This window comes from Choloepus didactylus, chromosome 14 (genome assembly GCF_015220235.1).
Source record: "Choloepus didactylus isolate mChoDid1 chromosome 14, mChoDid1.pri, whole genome shotgun sequence".
Classification (NCBI taxonomy): domain Eukaryota; kingdom Metazoa; phylum Chordata; class Mammalia; order Pilosa; family Megalonychidae; genus Choloepus; species Choloepus didactylus.
This window is the reverse complement of record NC_051320.1, coordinates 56,030,986-56,053,688: the sequence shown is the minus strand read 5'-3', so window position 1 is coordinate 56,053,688 and position 22,703 is coordinate 56,030,986. Positions and strand designations below refer to the sequence as shown.

The following is a 22,703-nucleotide window of genomic DNA, read 5'->3' as shown; positions in this document are numbered from 1 at the left end:
CAGAAAAAACATGATAAAATCAAGCACCCCTTCTTGAAAAAAACACTCAGAAAACTAGGAATAGAAAGTAACTTCTATTAACATGATAAAGGGCATTGAGGAAAAACGCACAGCTAACATCACACTTGATGGTGAAATACTGAAAGCTTTCTCTCTAAAATCAGGAGCAAGACAAGGATTTCCACGTTCACCACTGTTATTCAACATATACTGTAAGCCCTTGCCAGAGCAATTAGGCAAGAAAAAGAAAAAATGTATCCAAATTGGAAAGGAAGAAGTCAACTCTATTTGCAGATGACATGGTCCTATATATAAGAATCTAGAAGAAAGCTACTAAAGAAAATAAATTCAGCAAAGTCGCAACACACAAAACTGTTTATATATACCAGTAATGAACAATTCAAAAATGAAATTAAAAACTAATTCCGTTTACAATTGCATATAAAATAAAATATCTAGGAATAAATTTGACCAAGGATATAAAAGATGTCTACACAGAAAACCACAAAACATTGCTGACAGAAATTAAAGACCTAAATAAATGGAAAGACACCTCATGTTCATGGATTGGAAGACTTAATTTTGTTAAGATGTCAATTCTACCCAAAGCGATTTACAGATTGAACTCAGGTCTTATCAAAATTCCAGCAGCCGCCTTTGCAGAAATGAAAACGCCAGTCATTAAATTCATATGGAACGGAAAGGGGCCCCAAATAGCCTAAACCATCTTGAAAAAGAAGAACAAAGTTTGAGGACTCAAACTTTCTGATTTCAAAACTTACCACAAAGTTACAGTAAATGAAACAGTGTGATACTGGCATAAGGATAGACAAACAGATCAGTGGAATAGAACTGAGAGTTCAGAAGTAAACTCAAGATCTCCAGCCTACTAATTTTTGACAAGGTTGCAAAGCCCACTCAATGGGGAAATACAGTCTCTTCAACAAAAGGTCCTGGGAAAACTGGGTATCCATATGAAAATAATGAAGATGGACCCCTACCTCATACCATATATAAAAATCAACTCAGAATGGATCAAAGCCCTAAATATAAGAGCTAAAACCTTGAAACCAGAAGAAAGCATAAAGGAAATCTTCAGGACCTTGTATTGGGCAATGGCTTCTCAGACATAACACCCAAAGCATGAACAACAAAAGAAAAAAATAATAAATGAAACCTCAACAAAATTAAAAACTTCTGTGCAAAGAACATTATGAAGAAAGTGAAAAGATTAACTACAGAATGGAAGAAAATATTTGCAAATCATACATCTGTTAAGGATTTAATATCCAGAATATATCAAGTCCTGCAACTCAACAAAAAAAGACAACCCAATTAAACAATGGGCAAAGACTTGAATAGACATTTCTTACAAGAATATATACAGAAAGCTAATAAGCCCATAAAAGGATGCTCAACATCTTTAACCATTAAGGAAATGCAAATAAAAACCACAATGAGATATTTCCATCTACAAGGATGGCTATTAAAATAATGGAAAATCACAAGTATCAGTGAGGATGCAGAGAAACAGAAGTCTCCTGCATTTCTGCTGGGAATGTAAAATGGTGCAGCTGCTGGAAACTGGAAAAAAATTAGGTGTTTCCTCAAAAAGTTAAATAAGAAATTACCATATGACCTGGCAAATCCACTTCTAGTTATATACCCAAACAAACTGAAAACAGATATTCAAACAAAAACTGTACACCAATGTCCACAGCAGTATGATTCACAATAGCCTAAAGATGGAAGGGACCCAAATGTCCACCAAAAGATGAATGCATAAATAAAATGAAGTATATTCATATACTGGTATATTATTGAGCCATAAAAAGAATGAAGTTCTGATACACGTGATAATATGAACCTTGAAGAAATCATGTTGAATGAAATAAGCCAGACACAAAAGGAAAAATATTGTTATGATTTCACTTACATGAAATATATAAACAAGCAAATACAAAGAGCCATATGGTAGATAACAGGTTATGAAAGGCTTGGAGTGGTGATGGAGAGTTATTGCTTAATGGATACAGGGTTTTTATTTGAGGTGATTCCAAAGTTCTTGTAATGGATGGTGTTGTTGGTAGTAAAATACGGGGAATGTAATTAATGTCAGTAAATTGTATACATGGTAGTGGTTAAAATGGGAAATTCTGTGTTGAATACATGTTACCACAATAAAACAAAAATAAGGCAGGGACATAGTAGGGACTCAAGAATTGGTCCCCTGGACCCAACCAATCACAAAGAGGCTGAGAAGTACAGTCTTGTTTATGCCCAGAAGGTGGGAAAAATCCAGGTATTGGTTAAGAGCAGTAATGCCTGACCCACAAAGGAACTACTTGTATATTTAAAATCCCAATACTTTCTGCCATTTTATATGTAGCATACAACTTGCTATTCTGTCATCTCCTTCAGGCTTATCACACAAACCTTAGACTCCATTAAGATCAAGATCACATACAGTTCCATGAGCATGACAAGTTATTGCACATTTTCATTCTACAGGTTATCATGTACTTTGATACCTTTGCATCACCTTTTCCTTCTGCCTGAATTGTCTTTTTCTCTCTTATCCATATGATGAACTCAAGCTGCAGTATTAATTCCTCCTTGAAACAATTTCCTATCTGTCTCTCAGACTGGCACTCATCTTGCGGTTTTTTAAAAAATACTATAAATACTTTCATCAGTGTATCAAAAATAGGTAATTTATATCTCTTATCTCCACTAAGGTGTAACTCTTAAAAGCCAGACGCCTTACTCATTATTCCATTAATATATTTAATAAACATTTTCCATTACACAGCACAGCATTTATGAGCTCACAAGACAGATTGTCCAGGTTTGAATGAATCCTGGATTTGCTACTTGTAATATCTGTGACCCTTGTTAATTTATACAACCTTCTCTGGGCTGTGATTTCCTCATCTGCCACAGAGTTGTTATGAGGATTAAATTAGATTATGTATAATAAACTTTATGCACAGTGTCTGGCACAAAGTTAAAGTTAAAAAAATATGGGCTCTATGACAGGCACTCTGCTAGGTGCCAGGGATGTAACTGTCAACAAAAGAGGGATTCTTTTCATGTCTGTACTATAAAGTTACTCTAAATCGCAAGTAGGCTACGTAGAGGAAATGGTCCCACTTCTGTAAGTAAACTCCATACACAGGAGACAATTTTAACATAATCCATCATTCACTGTTACTATTACATAAAATTAATAGCATTAACAAATAGCATCATTTGTTTGAAGACTGGAGTTAAGTCCCATTACAGTAGATTTCCATTTATGAACAAAAGAAAGAAGAATTTGAATGAAAAATGGCACAGTTTGGAAGTTACCATTTAACTAAGATGATTTTTAAATATTCTATCATTATAAGAGATTAGATAAAATAATCATGAATATGTAATGATATTCATCTTTACTAAAAAAATGAAGAAAATTCTTCTGAATAGGGAATTGACTATAGATTACAGGAATAAATGGCAGTATACTAACAGAGACCTGAATGTTTTATGACAAGAAATACCTTTACTGTGATCCAATTAACAATAAGGAAGAGCTTTCCATATGAGAAGATTTCTTCACTTTCTCTTTTACATAATAGGATAAATATGCTTAAAGCAGAAAACAATAAAGGAAAGGCAAGTAACATTTAAAGGTTTGGGAAAAGCATGAGAATGACAATTCAAATAGAAGGCAGGCTTAGTTTATGTTTATATAATGGTTGCTATGTTACCACTTACATAAACAATATAAAAGAAACTAGCTTTTTTAAATCTAATAAAAAGTGGTGGATATTTTTGGCAGTTTTTCTTAATTTTAAGGCAATGCTTCCATATTAGAAAAAAGTTACTCTTAACGGGTCTCAATTAATAAAACAATTTATTTAATAATCATAGACTTATGTGTTGCATTTCATCTTATCTGATTGTAATCCATGAGTAGTATAAAATAGGATATATATATATATATATATGCGTATCTTAGCAGGAAATAAAGGTGATGTAATAATTACTGTTGATGACTTTCACTTTTAAAAATGAATTTAAAGAAATACATTTCTGTCATACTTAGGACTCCTTCATAGCCCAAAGAAATGCAATTTAGCTCAAAATTTTAATCAGTGAGTTATTAAAGTATAGACTATAACTTAAAATTCATTTTGAACAAGTTCCAAATATAGTTATTTTATACTTATTATTAAATATAAAGATGTTAGCTCTCTGTTACATAAGAAAATATTTACAACTAATAAAAAGCAGGTTGTAGAATATATATGTTCTGTGTATAAAAATAAGTAAATAAGTAAAATATTTTATAGTCCAGACCAAGGGATCTCTTCTAAGCCAGGCTTTATCCATGCAACTCTATTACAATACCATCTCATTACCATCACAGGAACACATATGTGCATGGAAGAAATCTCAGTAATTATGATTTAAAGCTCATACTGCCTTTTGAGGGCCCGTACATCTTCTAAAGTGAACTGGTTGTTTGGTATGTGTGAAAGGTCATCAAACAGCTGCTCAATTTGCTCCTTTTGGCCCTTGCTAATTAGTGTCAACATCATCTGAAAGGAGGAGAAATATATATTAGCATAATTAACATTTTAAAGTAGTAAAAGCAATCCTAAAAAAAATCTATTCAAAATATTTTGCCACTTACCTTAAACCTTTCTGCTTTACTCAGATATAAAAGATGCTGATATACCAATGAGGGGTCTTTTTTAATAAGGTTATTTTTCAGAGACTGAATGAGGAGGAGGAACATATCCCCCTCAAGTTTGTTACTCAACAACACTGGCAAATCTTTCGGTTCAGTGATGGCTAAAAGGTCTGCACAAGCTTCTTTATCTTTCCTAGTACTTATAGCATTTATAACTTGACCAAATTCATAGGCATTATCAGGCTTGGAGATCTGTAGTCTTTCATAGCATTCTGGTGGCCCACTGCTTTCATTTCTCTTTTCAGAAGCAAGGCAGTCCATGGGGACCTCTGAGATTCTCTCAGTCTCCTCTTTATTGCCTTCATTCACCTTCATAAGGAAAAAAATTACACTGTGATGCTGAACAATATTCACCTCACAAATAAATGACATTTATCAAAATGGGAACTTTAGAGCCCAAGAACATATTTTAGTCAAGATCTAAGTGAAAAATCTTTATTGTTAGAAGGAGATAAATTTTAGGGTATAAGTAACTCATGAAAGTATTCTTTTTAAGTTTTTTTTTTTTTAAATCTTTGTACATTGGAAATAGGACCAAAAATTTTATGTTCAAAACTTTCCATTAAAAAAGCTGCTAAATAAAGAAAACCTGTAACAACTTTATCTCTTTTTTCATGGTAAACGTTAAATTTCTTATTTCCTTACATTTAACAGAAGTGAGTTTACATTTTTCAGTTCTCTTAAAACTGTTTTCCTTCCCTCAGAAGGAAAAACACCTCCCAGCTTCTCTTCATGTACTAGCCTTTTACTCTTAGTGAAAATGTCAGATCATAATGGGATGGTATTAAGCATTCATAAATGATCATGAACTAATGAGCTGGCATTCTTTGATAATAGTGAAGCAAAAAGCTGCAGCATCAAACATTGAGTTATCTGAAATCAAAGGCAGGTTTGATTCTGAGATAGTTCAAGATCTCTGATAAGTCCAGGCTTGTTTCAGAATGCTAAAAAGGTCTGAGTCAATCCAGAAAATCTCCATGGAAGGTGGCCTCCAGGCCACTGCAACTGAATCAGATTCAGGCCACAGACTCCCAGAGTGATCTGGAGTGGAAGCAATACAAGTCCCAGGCAAGATGGAGGGTGGGACAAAGAAGAAAGAACTTCAGTAATGTAGAAACTCCCAATAGCATCCATGGACCCAAGCTTAGAAATACAATGGCTAATTATCACTGCAAATGAGAAGTTTTGTCTTTATAATTGGTTAAAACTTTTTCACTGATAATCAGAATAAAAATGCAAAGTTAAAAAATTTTGTGTAGAACTCATGAGATTATGATCTTAGACTCCAGTATGAGTATAAGATCCCCAAAAGAGTACTTTCAAAAATAATGTAATAAAATTACCTCTTGAATGTCAATTTTCCTTCTTTCTTTTTCTTTGTTGAATGACGCTGTATTACTCTTAACATTAAGGAATCTGGTTACTTCTTCTAGTTCCATCTTTGCCTCAACAATACTTGGATCTAATAGGAGCACTTTATTGAGATCATTTAAACTTTTTTGATAATTCTGAAAGTAGAAAGAGAAAATAATTTTCATAAATAGAGAATTGGCATAGATTAACCCAAGTTGGGAATGAAAGTGCCAAAATGAATAATGCAGTTTGCAGTGGATTACCCATTACCACTGTTATAAATTGAAGCCTAGGGGGAAGGTCTGGAGCTAAAATATTATAACCCATAACACAATGAACATTTACTATAGAAGAAAGAGTATAGAATCTGGAGTTAGAAGACTCAAGTTCAACTCTGTGTCACCATGGCCTTCATAGTCCCTAACTCATAACACACTTGTTACTGACTAAATGAAAGCATGAACATCCCTGTATTAGCATTTACTAGCAGTGAAACTTAAAAAGTTCTATTTAATCTTCCTGAACTTCAGTTTTCTAATCTTTAAAATACAGATATTATAAGCTTCTCTCCTTTAACTTTCATAAAACCATGCCAAGGAATAAATGAATAAATAAAGTGAGTGTTTCAAATCTATAAAGGGCTACACAAATGTTAGTGATTATTATAATATTCTTGTTCCATAAAAACCTCTAATGTTGTGTACCGTTCACAATAGAATAAAGTCAACATTTATTCTCCCATAAAGAGTGAGGCAATACACTAGAGAGGTTAAAGGAGAGAACAGGAATCTAAGATCAACAAGATACAGATAGTGAATCTGTAGCAGAGACAGATTAAAATCATAGTCCGCTGTGATAAGCCATATTCTAGAACTACAGACTAGACTAATATTTTGGTTAAACTGAAAATCTGTGAGGAGGCAAAGAACTCCAATGATGTGTAACCTCTCTTAAGTATTCGTGATATACCAATAACATCATGCACTGGCAACTTCACCATAGATAAGCTAAACTACTGCTTAAGTGACATTCCTGGGGCTAACTATAACCACACCCCTTTCCTCAAACCCCTTTCCTTCCCCTGGCAACACACCAGGGCAGGAGTGCTGTGCTTAAAGGAATAACCTTACAAAGATTCTTGTAAGATTATTGTACAAAATTTATTGTAAAAAATAAATCATTTACAAGTTATAGTATATTATAGTATTAATAACAACTCTACACACTATCAGAACTATATAAGTGGAACCTGCCAGAAAAAAAAAAAAAAAAGAAGACAGGGACCCATGTCTCAAAGGCAAGGAGGAGGGCAGCAGGACAAGCTGAGGGAATAATAACAGCCAACCCTTATGGTTTAAGCATTTTACAAGTATTATTTTACTCTGAAAATAACCCTATAAATATTAACTTTTATTGTTCCCATTTTAACGATGAAGAAAACTAAGGCATGGTGAGACTATCTTTGGGATAGCAATGATCAGAAAGTGGATGATAATACAGTTGTAGAGCTCAAGTGAGAGGTCTGAAAAATTAGAGATTTGTGAGCAACAGCCTTGGAAATGGAAGTCTGACGTGACGGGTGAGTGGATATGATCTTAAATTTCATCAATAAAAGTCCCTGTCTACAGAACAATCCAACTAATCAGGGGAGACATAAGAAAATGGGTAATACAACTTGAGAAGTGTTAAAAGAGGCAAGTGTGAAGAGAGGGGAGGGAAACAGAAGGGTGGAGGCTGGATAAGAGGAGGGGGCCAGTTGCCAGATCCCAGAGAGGTCAGGCAAGGTTCACTCACTCAACACATAGTCACTGAACACATCCAGGTGCTTCTGGGAATATCATGGGAAAAAAGATAAATGTGCTCTCTGCCATTACAGAAGCTTATGTTCTAGGAGGGGGAAGAAATTCAAAAACAAGTAAACAAATGAATATATAGAATAATCATGGGCAGAATTAGTGCAATTAAAAAAAACAAGGATTTGAGATGGATACTAACAAGGGGGAAAGTGTCTTTTCGATATTGTCACAGAAGCCAAGACCTGAAGAGAAACAGCCATGCAGAGTAGAAGGAAGAGCATAGCTTATACAAAGAGAAATATGTGGACGTGGCAAAAAGGAGGACTTTAAAAGTTGCCCACAACCTCATAAGGCCTTTTTAAAAAGATATAGTATGATCACATATGTTTCTGATTACATTTACTATTAAAGATGTGCTTAACCTAAATAGCAATATGTCATATTACTCTCTGATATTTGTGCCTTGTAGCATCCCAATTGACTCTTAGTTCCTCAAGGCAGGTACTATGTCTTACTCACCTCTGTACTTCCAATGCCTAGCACACAATTGGCACTCAATAAAATAATTAAATTGTAAATAAACGCAAAATGTTCAGTTATCTTGTGAAGAACAGCTATACATACTTTTTGAAACTGGCAATATATATATATATATATTGCCAGATAGAAAAGAAAAAAAAGACTTGAGAAGAAAGCAGAGTATTCAGCTGAAAGCTGCAGGCAGGTCACCTGCTAGTAACTGTGAGTCCCTGTGCCATTTCCTCATTACCTTCATTCTATGGAAACAGATCAAGGTGTGAGTTCTGACACATTTTATAAGCAGTTGTAGCCTTTGATGATCCTGAGATTAAATTCACTTGGCACATAACTCAAACTACAGGGCATATAAATCAAGCTGCAAGAAGTCAAACCAGAAAAACAAGTTACCAGCCTCATACTCTAGTGGGATAGGATCACACAAATTTGGGATTATCTTCCTGCATCATAATACCATTTCTAGAATTCATTCCAAGGAAGTATAAAATTCCAGTTTTCATTAGCTATGGCTTCTGACTTTTAAACAGGTAACCAGGTTCAAAGACTCAGGTGGCCACTATGCATAAACCTGCCCTCAGAGTCTGGACACATTTTGCAGATCTATGTCTCACCCAAATCCTTTTAAGCTCAAAAAGAAGAGTTCAGAGTAAATTTCAAAGAAGTCACCTGTGGTATCATACCCCAACTAGGAAATCCTTACATGAAGTTCACAAATGAAGGAGTCGCTAATTAAAAAAAAAAAAAAAAAAAAGTGGGGGGTGAGGTCACACAGGCACCGAAACACAGCACAGCCGCCCAACTCCATCGGTGTGGGGATTGTCTGACAGCATTTCTGACCCAGTGAGGAGCACGGGCACATGGCTCTACTGCAGCCTGAGTGGGTCTATGGCTCTTGAAAAGCACAATCATTCACTGCATTCAGATGGTCCTGACTTGATATACTACACAAAAATATGACATACCCCCCCCCAATAAAACTTAGATTTTAAAGAATATATTTTTAAATATTTCCCTGTCAGTGACAGGCATGGAATTAAAAGAAGCACCACAAACCCAATTAAGTCAAAAACTAAACTATCCCCTTGACCCTCAAACCTATCCCTCCTGCTGTACAGCCTCCACTATCACTACACCACTACAGCTACCCCAGCCAGAAACCCAAGAGGTGCCTCTTAACTTCCTTCTCATATGCATTCTATTGCGCAAAATAAAGTCAATTTTGCCTTTAGACAATCTTGAATTAATCTCCTTTTTTCTCTTCCCTCTGCCATTACCTTCCTTCAGGCATCTGCTACTTCCTTTGATGGCCTCTCACTTTATCTCCATGCTTCCTACTGGCCTCCCCTCTGATCCACTGTCCATGACAGCCTCAAATCTGATCCATCACACCACCATCTGCCACCCTTCAAGGGCTCCCATCACCTTCAGGATCAGTCCAGCCTCTGCAGCTTGGCCTGCCAGGCCCCTCATGATCTGACCATCTCTCTCCATCCCAATTCCCAACCACAGCTGTGCTCCAGCTATCCCAGCTCATGAACGAGTCCATAAAAAATGTGCACACTTATGTCACAGCAGTTTTATTCATAACAGCCCAAATTAAAAACAACCTAAATGACATCAACTGGTAAATGTATAAACAAATTTGGTACCTTCATACAACTCAGCAATAAAAAGGAACAGATTCCTGACACATACACGATATGGACATATGGATGAGTCTCAGATGTGAAGCTGAGTGAAAGATGCCCAAGAGTATATTCTATGTATCTGTATTAATGTCAACATGCAAAACTAATCTATAGTGATAAAAATTAGATCAGTGGTTGCCCATAGTGGGGGTGGAGGGAGGGAGACTGGTTGCAAAGGGGCACAGGGAACTTTCTGGAGAGATGGAAATATTCTTTACCTTGACAAGGGTGGTGGTTACACTGGGATATACATTTATCAAAAGTCAATGACCTGGTTGGGCAAGATGGCGGCATAGAGAGGAGTGGAAGCTAAGTAGTCCCCCTGGAACAACTAAAAAAAAACAGAAACAACTAGTAAATAATCCAGAATAACTGCGGGGGGGCAAACAAGACCGTCCACTCATCATACACCAACCTGAATTGGGAGGAATGCCCGAGAACACAGCATAAAACCTGTAAGTAAAACCTGCGGATCCAAGTCGTGAGACCCCCTCCCCCATAGCCCGAGCTGCAAAGCCTCGTGGTGCCAGAGAGAAGCTCTCTCCCAGCAAGCGAATATAGCTCAGCTGAGCTCCAACCGGGGTTTTAAGTAGCGAGTGTGAACTGCTCACTACAGGTACGCATCCCCAAAAAACAGACAGAGGCTTTGGGTGACGACTGACCTTGGAGAGCCAGAGGGTCACCTTGGACTAGGTCTGAAGGGGACTGTTTCTTTTTCGGCTCAGTGGAGAAAGCCCCCATCATTTTTAGTTTCCAGGGCTGTGACTCAGGGAAGGGTGGAGACAGCACAAGCAGAGAGAGAGAGACCACTGAAATGCTAATGACCTCCCTCTAGGGGGTCTATCTTCTCTAAGAGGAAAGGGGTGGGGCCCTTCCCATTCAGAACCAGACCCCAGAGCCTGGGGGAACACGGCCATACCCCCTCACACCAGTCAAGAATTATAGGCTAACAGGCATCACCTGCTGGGCAGAAAAGCACAGTGACCTGAGGCATCACAGGGTGAAGAAATTTTCTAAGACACACCCTCAGGGAAACCAGATACTGAATATTTCTTCCCTCTGGGACCTGAGCCTGTTCTGGTCTGGGAAAACCTGATTTGGATAACCAAGGAAACCATGCCTAGACAACAGAAAATTACAACCTACACTAAGAAAAACAAAGTTATGGCCCAGTCAAAGGAACAAACGTACACTTCAAATGAGATACAGGAATTTAAACAACTAATGCTAAATCAATTCAAAAAGTTTAGAGAAGATATTGCAAAAGAGATAGAGGCTGTAAAGAAAACACTGGGCATACATAAGGCAGAAATCAAAAGCTCAAAAAAACAACTAGTAGAATCTATGGAAATGAAAGGCACAACACAAGAGAAGAAAGACACAATGGAAACATACAACAGCAGATCTCAAGAGGCAGAAGAAAACACTCAGGAACTGGAGAATAAAACACCTGAAAGCCTACATGCAAAGGAGCAGATGGAGAAAAGAATGAAAAAATATGAGCAACGTCTTCGGGAACTCAAGGATGAAACAAAGTACAATAATGAACTTATCATTGGTGTCCCAGAAGGAGAAGAGAAGGGAAAAGGGGCAGAAGCAATAATAGAGGAAATAATTAATGAAAATTTCCCATCTCTTATGAAAGACATGAAATTACAGATCCAAGAAGCGCAGCGTACTCCAAACAGAAGAGATATGAATAGGCCTATGCCAAGACACTTAATAATCAGATTATCAAATGTCAAAGACAAAGAGAGAATCCTGAAAGCAGCAAGAGAAAAGCGATCCATTACATACAAAGGAAGCTTAATAAGACTATGTGCGGATCTCTCAGCAGAAACCATGAAGGCAAGAAGGAAGTGGTGTGATATATTTAAGATACTGAAAGAGAAAAACTGCCAACCAAGAATCCTATATCCAGCAAAGCTGTCCTTCAAATATGAAGGAGAGCTCAAAATATTTTCTGACAAACAGACAATGAGAGACTTTGTGAACAAGACACCTGCCCTACAGGAAATACTAAATGGAGCACTACAGGGTGATAGAAGACAGGAGTGTGTGGTTTGGAACACAATTTTGGGAGATGGTAGCACAGCAATGTAAGTACACTGAACAAAGATAACTATGAATACGGTTGAGAGAGGAAGGTGGGGAACATGTGAGACACCAGAAGAGAGGAGGAAAGATAAAGACTGGGAATGTGTAACTTGGTGAAATCTTGAGTGCTCAACAATTGTGATAAAATGTACAAATATGTTCTTTTACGAGGGAGAACAAGCAAATGTCAACCTTGCAAGGTGTTAAAAATGGGGAGTCATTGGGGGAGGGATGCAATCAACATAAACTAGAGACTGTAACTAATAGAATCATTGTATTATGCTTCCTTTAATGTAACAAAGGTGACATACCCAGGTAAATGCAGATAAGAGGTGGGGATAGGGGAGGCATGTTAGCCACTTGACATTGGTGGTACTGTCTGATTCTTTATTCTACCTTGATTTAAGGTTATTTTTCCTTTTGCTGCTTCCTAGCTGTCATTTTTTATTCCTCTTTCTTTTGCCTCTCTACCTTCTTTGACTCTCCCTCCTGCCTTGTGGAAGAAATGCAGATGCCCTTACATAGATGGTGGTGAAGGTGGTGAACACACAAATATATGACCATACAGAGAACCACTGATTATTTACTTAGGATAGAATGTATGGCGAATGAACAAAACCATATTAAAAAAAAAAAAAAATGGGTTAATGACAAAATCTTGAGGGCAATATACTGAGTGAAATAAGACAGACACATAAGGACAATTATTGCAGGGTCTCAGTGATAGGAACTAATTATAATATGTAAACTCAAAGACATGAAATACAAGGTACCAAGATACAGGACAAGGCTTAAGAATGGGGAGTGGTTGCTTAGTATGAGTAGAATGTTCAACTAGGATGAACTTAAATGTTTGGAAATGAACAGACATGTCGATAGCAAGATGTGAGAATAACTAACAGCGCCGAATGGTGTGTGAATTAGGTGTAAAGGGGTAGCTCAGAGTCATATATGTCACCAGAAGGAAAGCTGGAGGTCAAAAGATGGGAATGTATAAAACTGAATCCTATGGTGGGCAATGTCCATGATTAACTGTACAAATATTAGAAATCTCTTCCATGAACCAGAACAAATGTATGACAATACAATTAGAAGTTAACAATAGAGGGACATATAGGGAAGAAATATATACCTATTGCAAACTACATACTACAGTTAGTAGTATTTCAACATTTTTTCATAAACAGTAACAAATGTACTACACCAACACTACGAGTCAACAATTGAGAGGGGTTGGTTAAGGATAGGGGAGGATTCGAGTTTCCTTTTCTTTTTTCATCTTTCACTTTATTTCTTGTCTGGAGTAAGGAAAAGTTTCTAAAAATTGAACAAAAATTAAGTGTGGTGATGGATGCACAGCTGTATGAGGGTACCCAGGGGCAAGTGATTGTATACTTTGGATCTTTGGATAATTGTATGGTATCTGAATAATCCCAGTAAAAATTAAAAAGAAAAAAAAAAGAAAGTCAATGAACTGCACACTTACAATGTGTGAATTCTATTATATTATACCTTAATAAAAGTGATTTCTAAAATATATCATTTCAGGAAATGCCATTTCCCCATGTTCTGGTTTCCCCATGAGGTGTTATTTTCTATATAAGTGAACATTCATTCATCAAGATTTCTCTGCAGAAGAATCAGCATAAAGAAAAGTATAATTATATTCTCTTCCTCTAATGGTGTGGCTTTCTCAGGGAATAATGCCATCCCATAGTCTCACATTAGCCGGCTTAAGGCCCAGATCACCATGAGCTTTAAATCTCAGATTTGTCTCTCCCAAATTCCACTGGTTGACCCATCTTCCACCCCACCTCACCTTCACTACCAATGAAACTAGTAGCATTGTTGGCGGCTTTCAGCATAGAATTTGCTGTCCCTTAAAAGTGGAACTATTATACCTAATAACACAACTTATAAATTAAAAGAATAAATCAATTTTTGAGTTGGAAGGAACCTGAGACATTATCCAGCTCCAGGTATCGTTTGGGGTGAAATCTGAAGCCTAGTCCAAGATTTCCAGTCTGAGAACTAGGATTAACTTCCAGAATAATCTCACCCCCTTCCATGATCCCTTGGTGTGTTCAGAGCTGAAATTTACACATGAAATGAAGACTTCCTCACCTTAAGTCCCTTGTGAGCGAGCGCGCGCCTGTAGCAGGCTTTCACATTCCCGTCATCGATGTGAAGCGCCTGATCACAGTCCCACTTTGCCTCTTCAAACTGGCACAGCTTCAAGTGACAGAGAGCTCTGGCATAATGTAATAGAACTCAGTACCATGACAGGTAAAAACAGCATTATCTATACACTTAGACAGCTAATAAAAATCAGAAAAGAGTAAGTCTGTTTCTACACCACAGCTGTTCGGATTGAAACATTTTACTCCAATTATGGCCCTTTTTTTCTTAGTATCTTTTGTTGTGAAATATAACATATATAAAAAGGGATAACTTTCAAAGTGCAATTTACGAAGTACTTATAAAGCAAATTACAAAGAATATTATGGGTTACATGCCTTTCTTTTAAGGCATGAAATTACAGCACTGGGGATACAACTGCAAACAAAATACAGCCCTGTCTGTACAGGAGGAGACAGACGATTAAAATGAGCAAACACAAAATCTGGACGGAGGGCTCTGAAAGCACACAGCTGATAACTGAAAACCTAATCTGATCTGGTGGGGTAAGGTAAGGGATACCACAGCCAGGAAACACTTCCCAGAAGTGACAGTTGAGTTGAAACCCAATGTATGAAATAAGGATTATCCAGTGCAAAACAGCAGGTTGAGGGAGTTAAGGTGGAGGGAAGGGAGCATGGAGGCCAAGGGCAAAGCATGTGCAGAGGCCTGTGCTGGCGGAGAGCACAGTGCTCTCGATGATGGACCAGGAAGAGCGCCGTCTGGCCCGAGTGCAGGCGTGACACTGAGAGGGGGCCAGGCCAGATCACCAAGGGCCTTGGCAATCACGGCAAGGAGGCCAAGCATAACACAGGCCCACAGCAGAGTTTTGAATTCCTGATCTGTTCACCATGTTTTAGAAAGGTTGCTCTAGCTGCAACTTGGAGAATGAAATGAGAGGAAACGAGACTGGGCAGGGCCATCATGGAGGATGTTACAGACACCCAGGAATAAATGAGAGTGGTGCGGAGCAGGGGGGTGATGGTAAGGGGAGGAGGGAATGGGTCATGCTGAGGAGGCATTTAGAAGGTAGGAGCAGCAGAGTTTGCAGATGGGGAGGTTGGGGAGAGGGAGCTGTCAGTCAAGAGTGATAGCCAGTAGTGAGGGTGGGAGGCAGTGAGTACACCAGGCCTGGAGGTCAGAAGACAGACTGGGAGAGAGGATGAAATGACCCAGAGTACACAGAGTGACAAAGGAGCCCAGACACTCAGAACCCTGAGAATAACAGGGAAAGAAAAGCCTACTGAGGAGAAGAAAAGTAGGCAACTGAGCTATCTACAGCTGAGGCAAGAGGGGGCTTTAAGGAAACTGAGTGGCCAATTATGCCCACTGCTGTAAAGCTTAAACAGAAGGGCAGAAAAATATCTGCTGGATTTAGTGACAAAGGTTGCCAATGGAGGAAACACGTACAAAAGCAAAGTGTGAAGGGTTAAGGTAAAAAAGAATTTATCTGGGTGGTAGCACAACATCAGAAATGTGCTTAATGCCACCAAACAGTACACATTAAAATGATTAAAGTGGCATATTTTATGTTTTATATGTTACCATGATCAAAAATTAAAAAAAAAAAAAAAAGGAGCCCTACTCTTTAGGAGTCCTCCATATAGGCATCTTTTCCCATATTGGTAGACAGCACCAGGGCATCATTCTAGAACAATCTGCCCATTCCTACTTACTGCACACTATACAAAATGATGGTCCCTTCCCCTCAGTACTGCAGATGGCATTGCTCCCTAAGACACTAATTTGAAAAGCACCTGATTCCTGCTCCCGCCACGCTGGGCAATGCTGAGGCCAAGCTGGCTATAGCGAGGTCCAGCAGCCACACAATGTCCACCGGTTGCTGCCCCCATCCGGGCAGCATGAGCAGCTGGCAGGAACTGGGAAGCACATGGACCATGAGGGCCTCCTTCCCTCACACACCTCAGTTTTTCAATCTCTCCAGAATATTGATGGCCCCACCTCTTTGAAAAACACTCCTTTAGGACAATTTTCTATACAGTTTCCCAGAACCATGAAGAAAAACTTTGACAGTTAATGCTTCTATATTTTTTAATCAAAAATATTAATAAAGGTAATACATAAAGTTACAAAGAACTTGCCTGTTTGTATATATGGCACACTCCTTGTTGTTAATCTTTAAGCATTCACTGTATCTATGAAGGGCATCTTCATAGTTTTTGTCCTTTACATATTGATTTCCTTCTTCCTTCAGGGTTCTAAACATTTTTTCATCTATGGGGATCCCCCCACACACATTTAAAAAAAAAAAAAGGAAAGAAAAAGGAAAGGAAGTATTCATATAAGCACCTTCACAAACTCTTAAGTACATCTGTAAATAAATCTTCTATTGCAAATAAACTTGGCAACACACCACACAAAGCTAAAGTCTAAATGGAACAAAACATTGCATACAAACTGAAGACATAAAAATATAAGTAAAAATGATTAAATAATTATGGCACTACTGTTTTCAAACCACAAAATAAAATACAAGTAACTTCTATCCTTCTATACATATTAGCATGCCTTTTTTTCTGTACTGGGATTCTGGAGACAGTAACAAACGGAAGCCAGAACCACCCCAGAGACAGAGCGAAACAAGCCAAATGAGGGCACCAGGTCAGGGCAACTACGTGAAGAGAGGTGGCCCTCCAATCACGGCTGCTGCCCTGAAGCAGCAAACGCCCAGGGCCTGCTGACCTCTCCAGCCATGCTGGCTCGCACAGGGCTTTAACAGGACAGGTGACACTTCAGACCTTTAGTTAGCTGGTGGTATGACAGAATCCTTCTATGAAAGCGAGGTACAAACAGCTACAGTGCTTGGCTCAGTAACTACTTCATGAACAATAAACAAACCCCTGAAAGCCTGAAGCGGACATCTGTTCAACACACCACATTTTCTTGGGAAATCACACCTCCCCCACTCTCTGCCTCTGTGTTTCAGATATGAGGGCCCCCACTCCTAGCCCACTTCTTGGGGTAATTCCTGTTTAAATTAATCAGTATGTTAAATTCCCTTGGCCACAATAATCTAATTGGTCAGGGATGGGCCTATGAGATTTTTGCAGCAGCTTCTGGGAAAGTGGTTCATGTTCCTTGCCATGCATTTGAGGCTGAAAGGAGGAGCTATTTTGCTATCCTGTTGGACAAAGGGAGGGCCTGAGAACAGCAAACAGAGCAAACAGAGCAGGGGAGAGGCCAATACAAAGAGCTGGAGCTAGTCTCTGAGTCCAGAATCCAGCTAAGCCTGCGGCTTCTCCACCTCTGGACTTCTCCTCAATAAGGGGCAATAAACACGTTTACAGCTTAAGCCATTATGGTTAGGTTTTCTGTTGTCTGCAACCAGACAAGCACCAACTGTTCATTACCAGAATTACAGGCTATTTCTGTTCTTTTACAGTGAACATGGCTGACGCCCTGCTCAGAATCCGTTTCCCCCTTCCAAAGGGTAGCCTGATACTCATTCAGCTGTCATCCCTCTCAGAGACCACACTAACCGGGAACCCAGGCCAAAACCAAGCACCACATAGCATTTCTTCATCAAAAGGACTGGCTCAGGAATGGGTACATGACCAAGTTCAAGCCAACAAAATAAAAGGATAAAAAAGTGAGGGCTTTGGGAAACAGTTCCTCATCCTTAAATTAATACCACCAAAAACAATGGTGCCTCTTTCCATTTGAACATTGATATGTGCAGATGTGACTCCTCGGACTACTGCGGTTCTACAGCTTCCAGCCAAAGCTGGAGCCCTGATGAGACAAGGGACTATAATGTGACCGTCTTTAGAGGCTGCCTGGGCCTTTCATTTACATGAACCAAGTCTTGCTTACAGTTTAAGTCTGAAGATTTTCTGTTACTTGCAACCAAAGATTTCTAATACATGTAAAAAAGAACTGAAATTTAAAGTTTTAAATCTATGTAATGACTTTACCCTACAGAGTAACTTGATGGATAATAAAAATCCATAACTTAAAACTTAAAATATACCTTTAAATTCTGCAACCTAAAATATTTTCAGGTAGATATACTGAATTTATAGTATAAACTTGGAAACATAAACAATAATCGTTTGTCTCTCTGCACAAAGTTGCTCACTTAATTCATCTTTTAGTTCAAGTCACACAATGTTTCTACCTAATGTTTCATGTTTCAAAAGATCTCACACAATGATTGTAAAATGACCCTTCCCTTGAATCCTGTAATATAAATACTAAAACAGAATAGTACAGAGGGTTTTTTTTTTTGTTTTTTTTTTCTAATTTAGGGAAACCTTTCCACAAACTTTTCTTCCCTCATTTTTTTAAACTTGGCTTGGGTATCCAGTCTCAAGAATAATCAGTTTAAAAAAAAAAAAAAATTTCAAGAGAGCTGATTATACTTGTGGTTATGATTTCCTACCATAATATGGGTGGTATATGCATTTTATTGGTAATAAACAGCTACTCTTTATTGAACAAATACTTTGTGCCAGGCCCTATTAATAATGAACTCTAGAAACTAGGGATCTTCTATGATTGTCACCTAAATCTCTGGCAGATTTTCCCGGCCCAATCTTTCTACATAGTGAAAACAAGGAGGGTCTCACACAAGCCATTCAGACAGTACAGGCTCAGAAACCTCATCTGTCAGATGAAGCTCAGCCCAGGAACACTCATGGGGTCCCTAAGCAGGCAGAAAAAATGAGTCTCAACTGGTTTTAAAACTTGAGCACAGAATCTTGAAAGGAAGAGTAAGTCACATTAAACACTTACTCTGCACAATGTAATAAGCTACGCACTGTGGGAATACTAGATATGTTAACAACTATGATACATATAAAGAGGCACCTGCTATAAATTCATGTCGTACCTTATTTCAACATGATAAGATAATCAATCTTATTACTTTAGCCTCATCACATACATGGTCTACTAGAGAGCTATATGATACTTAATTCTTCTTACTATTGTTAAATAACACTCAAACATAAAAGGGTTGTTATAGCACTTACACAGTCAGCACATGTGCTAGGTATTTTATATGCCCATGTCCATTTATTCCTGAAAATGACCCCATGAGATAGTAATATTTTCCCCTTGTATACCCACTAGGACACAGAGGATGTGAAGCTACTTCTTAAGACAACACAGCTCAAAGTGGGAGAACTGGAATTCCAACCAGGGTCTGTCGCCAGAGTTCATTCTCTTATCCCTCTGCTTTATTGTGAAAATAAACCCCCAGCTCAAGATAACCTTCAGAAGAAAGAAGTGCGGGCTCCCCACACCTGGGATGCCTGGCTGGCGCTGGCCGCAGGAATCTCCCGCTTGGTCTGGGGCCATCTCTGCTGCAGGCTGCCACGCTCGCAACTGCGCAGAGGTGGGCACGGCTGGGATAGGCGACAGCTTCTCCCGCCAGCTCGGTCCATCCAGATGCATTAAAATTCTTGTTATTCTAAAAAGAAAACAAGTTCTCTATTGATCATAAGTAAATCCATAGAGACAGAAAGCAGATTAGTTGTTTCCAGGGGCTGGGGGTGGGGGCAGGGAGTGGAGGGATGAGGATTGACTGCTTGATGGGTATGGGGTGATGAAAATGTTATAGAATGTTATACAATCAGACAGTAGTGATAGCTGCACAACACTGAGTGTACGAGAGGCCACTTTAAACTAGTTAATTTTATATTAGTGAATTTTACCTCAAATTTTAAAAAAAAGTCTAATGCAGAAATGTGAGTAATCGTGGTTTCTCAGTCTGACTCACTATTTCTCTCTCCAAGCCTCCCAGCCTATCACTACTAAAACTGGATTTCCTAAAATACCTTTTTTTATCAGGCTCCCCCCACTCTGTCGGTTACTTTAGGTACCTTCCCATTTTGTTTCACCCAAGCCCTTAACTCTGCATGAGAAAATCTTACTTACCCCTCCTATCTGGAACTAGCAGGCAGAGGATGGGGCAAATTAAAAGCAAAGCCCCAAAGCACAAGAATGAACTGTGCTCTCTCTGTTGGAGAATTCATTCATCCAACATATTTTTAAGGAGGACATCTACTGTGCAAGTTCTGCAGCTACAAAGATGGACAAAACACAATTGCTGAACTCAAGGAACTCTCAGTATAGCAACAGAAAATAAATTTAAGAGAGAGAGAGAAAAAAGGGGGAAGAGAGATGAAGCAAAGTAGGGTTCCAGTGGCTGAGAGATTTCAAATGGAGTCAAGAAGTCACTTTGGAGGGAATTCTTATGCACTATATAGCTATCATCTTTTAGTCTTTGGTGTGTTGCAATGGCTAGGGGGAAATATCCAAAGCTGTCAGGTGACCTTGATTCTTGAAGACGACTATATAACTATGTAGATTGCATAGTGTGACTGTGAAAACCTTGTAGCTTGCACTCCCTTTATCCAGTGTATGGACTGATGAATGGAAAAATGGGACAAAGATTAGATGAAAAATAGGGTGGGATGGAGGAGATGGAAAGATTAAAGTGTTCTTCTTCGCTTTATTTTTATTTTGGAGTAAGAAAAAGGTTCAAAAATTGATTCTGGTGACGAACGCACAACTGTATGATACAATCAACTGTACGCTGTGGATGACTGTAGGGTGTGTGAATATATTTCAATTAAACTGTATTAAAAAAGTAAATGAACAATGAGGGGAGAGGGGAAATGGGATGTTTTGGATATTCTTTTTTATTTTAATTTTCATTTTATTTTTTGAAGTAATGAAAATGTTCAAAGTTTGATTGTGGTGATGAAAGCACAACTATATGACGATACTGTGAACAACTGATTTCACACTTTGAATGATTGCATGTTATGTGATTATATCTCAATAAAATTGCATTTAAAAAAGAGAGAGAGAATTTTAAAACTATGCAGAAGTTCAGAAATAAAGACGGCACAGTATTATAGGAGCACCCAAGGGGTGTGGATGGGAGTGGGGGGTAGGGTAAATCAGGGAAAGAAGTTTCCTAGAGGAAGCAAATTCTCTCCTGTAAGTTGAGGAGGAAATTAACCAACAAAACAGGACAAGGGCCTTCTAGGCAAAAGAGCATGATAAAAGGCACACAGGTTTAACTACAAGCACTTAGGAGGAGGGAGCAGATCACATGCAGTGAGAAGGCTGAGCCCAGTCAAACCCACTCTGACACAAATAACCAAGTCAGGCTGGGATTAGACAGGTTCCATATGACTACAAAGTGGAAGCTACAGGGGATGGCTCCCAGTTCGGCATACAGATCGTTCCAGGCTTTCTCCAAATGGGTTAAAAAATAAATAAATCCAAATCGTGCCATTCTCATTTTCTGCATTTTTGCTCTTTCTCCAGCAACCGTAGCCCACCCAGATGAGGGAGCCTGACCTCTTTCAGATCTCCCACCTGATTGTCCAACACATTTTTGTACTTGGGGATAATCTGTCTTAAAATAAGTTTTTACCCCCAGCTAGATGCCAGTTTGCTCGAAGACAGGCACCGTATCAGTTTTTTTTAATTCTGTCTTTTTTGGGGGGAGTGGGGCACCAAACACTAGATCAGCACAGGGCACTGTGTAGCACATAAATACTTGAGAAGTTATGCTTTGGGCAAAATGGGATCAGAAAATTCACAACTAGAAATGTTACCCAACTAGTACTTTTAAATTTTTCACCTGAAAGCTATATATGGAGTCTAGAAGTTCTTACCTTCCCATTCTGACTCAGAGGGAAAATAGGTATTATACAAATTAGATCTAAATTTTTTTCTATTTCACCATTATATATTAGTATTCATCCTAGATGAGGGTCTACTTATAAGGACACATAACACAAGTATCTAGCAGGCTCATCAAGACATCCATTCTCCTGAGGAAAAACAAAAGATGTCTCTAATGACTTGCCAATGAACACCTGCAAATCCTGTAGGAGGAGAAGATTCAACGTGGCAATTTTCACTACATTTCTAGATCTTGTCCCACCATTAGTTCTGATTAATGACATCAGTAAAAAACACATTCCTAACCCCACAGATATTTACAAATACTAAAATTAAATTCTGTTACATCATTTTGAGCATCAGATATGAGTTTCATCCTCTGTTACTAAAAAAAAAAAAGAACAAGAAGAAGAAAATTATTCACCAAACAGCAATATATGGACCAGGAAACAAATAATATAAAGTTGTGAGAGGACAACTCAAAATATATTATGGGATAGTCAGAATATAAGTTAGAGAGAAAGAATCATTTGGCCTGATGGAAAGAAGGCAATCTTCATGTAAAATAAGAAACTGAGAACATGTCTACATTTGACATCTTTCTTGAAAGGGGGGAGGAAAAAAGTCCAATTCCATTATAAAACA

At 38.3% G+C, this 22,703-nt stretch overlaps 2 protein-coding genes across 5 annotated transcripts in view; one reads left to right on the top strand and one right to left on the bottom strand.

Moving 5' to 3' along the window:
- The window catches only part of RNF19A (ring finger protein 19A, RBR E3 ubiquitin protein ligase), a 157,616-nt gene that overhangs the window by 133,279 nt on the left and 1,634 nt on the right, over positions 1–22,703 (top strand). Inside the window, exon 11 of one of the 2 annotated variants that reach the window (XM_037802956.1) lies at positions 19,485–19,528. The exons of the other annotated variant lie outside the window; for it this stretch is intronic. Within the exon in view, the coding sequence (XP_037658884.1) occupies positions 19,485–19,513 (29 nt within the window). The 3' untranslated portion in view covers positions 19,514–19,528. Of the gene's footprint in view, positions 1–19,484; positions 19,529–22,703 lie in introns of those variants that run through there. 2 annotated transcript variants of the gene reach the window in all.
- Positions 1,845–22,703, bottom strand: part of SPAG1 (sperm associated antigen 1) — a 146,334-nt gene continuing 125,475 nt past the window's right edge. For 2 of the 3 annotated variants that reach the window (XM_037802947.1, XM_037802946.1), the window contains 6 exons: positions 19,658–19,824; positions 16,493–16,625; positions 14,337–14,463; positions 6,085–6,249; positions 4,682–5,050; positions 1,846–4,586 (listed from right to left, as the gene is read on the bottom strand). In XM_037802947.1, the coding sequence (XP_037658875.1) occupies positions 4,455–4,586; positions 4,682–5,050; positions 6,085–6,249; positions 14,337–14,463; positions 16,493–16,625; positions 19,658–19,824 (1,093 nt within the window). In that variant the 3' untranslated portion in view covers positions 1,846–4,454. Of the gene's footprint in view, positions 4,587–4,681; positions 5,051–6,084; positions 6,250–14,336; positions 14,464–16,492; positions 16,626–19,657; positions 19,825–22,703 lie in introns of all 3 variants that reach the window. The other variant, XM_037802945.1, reaches the window with a different exon arrangement.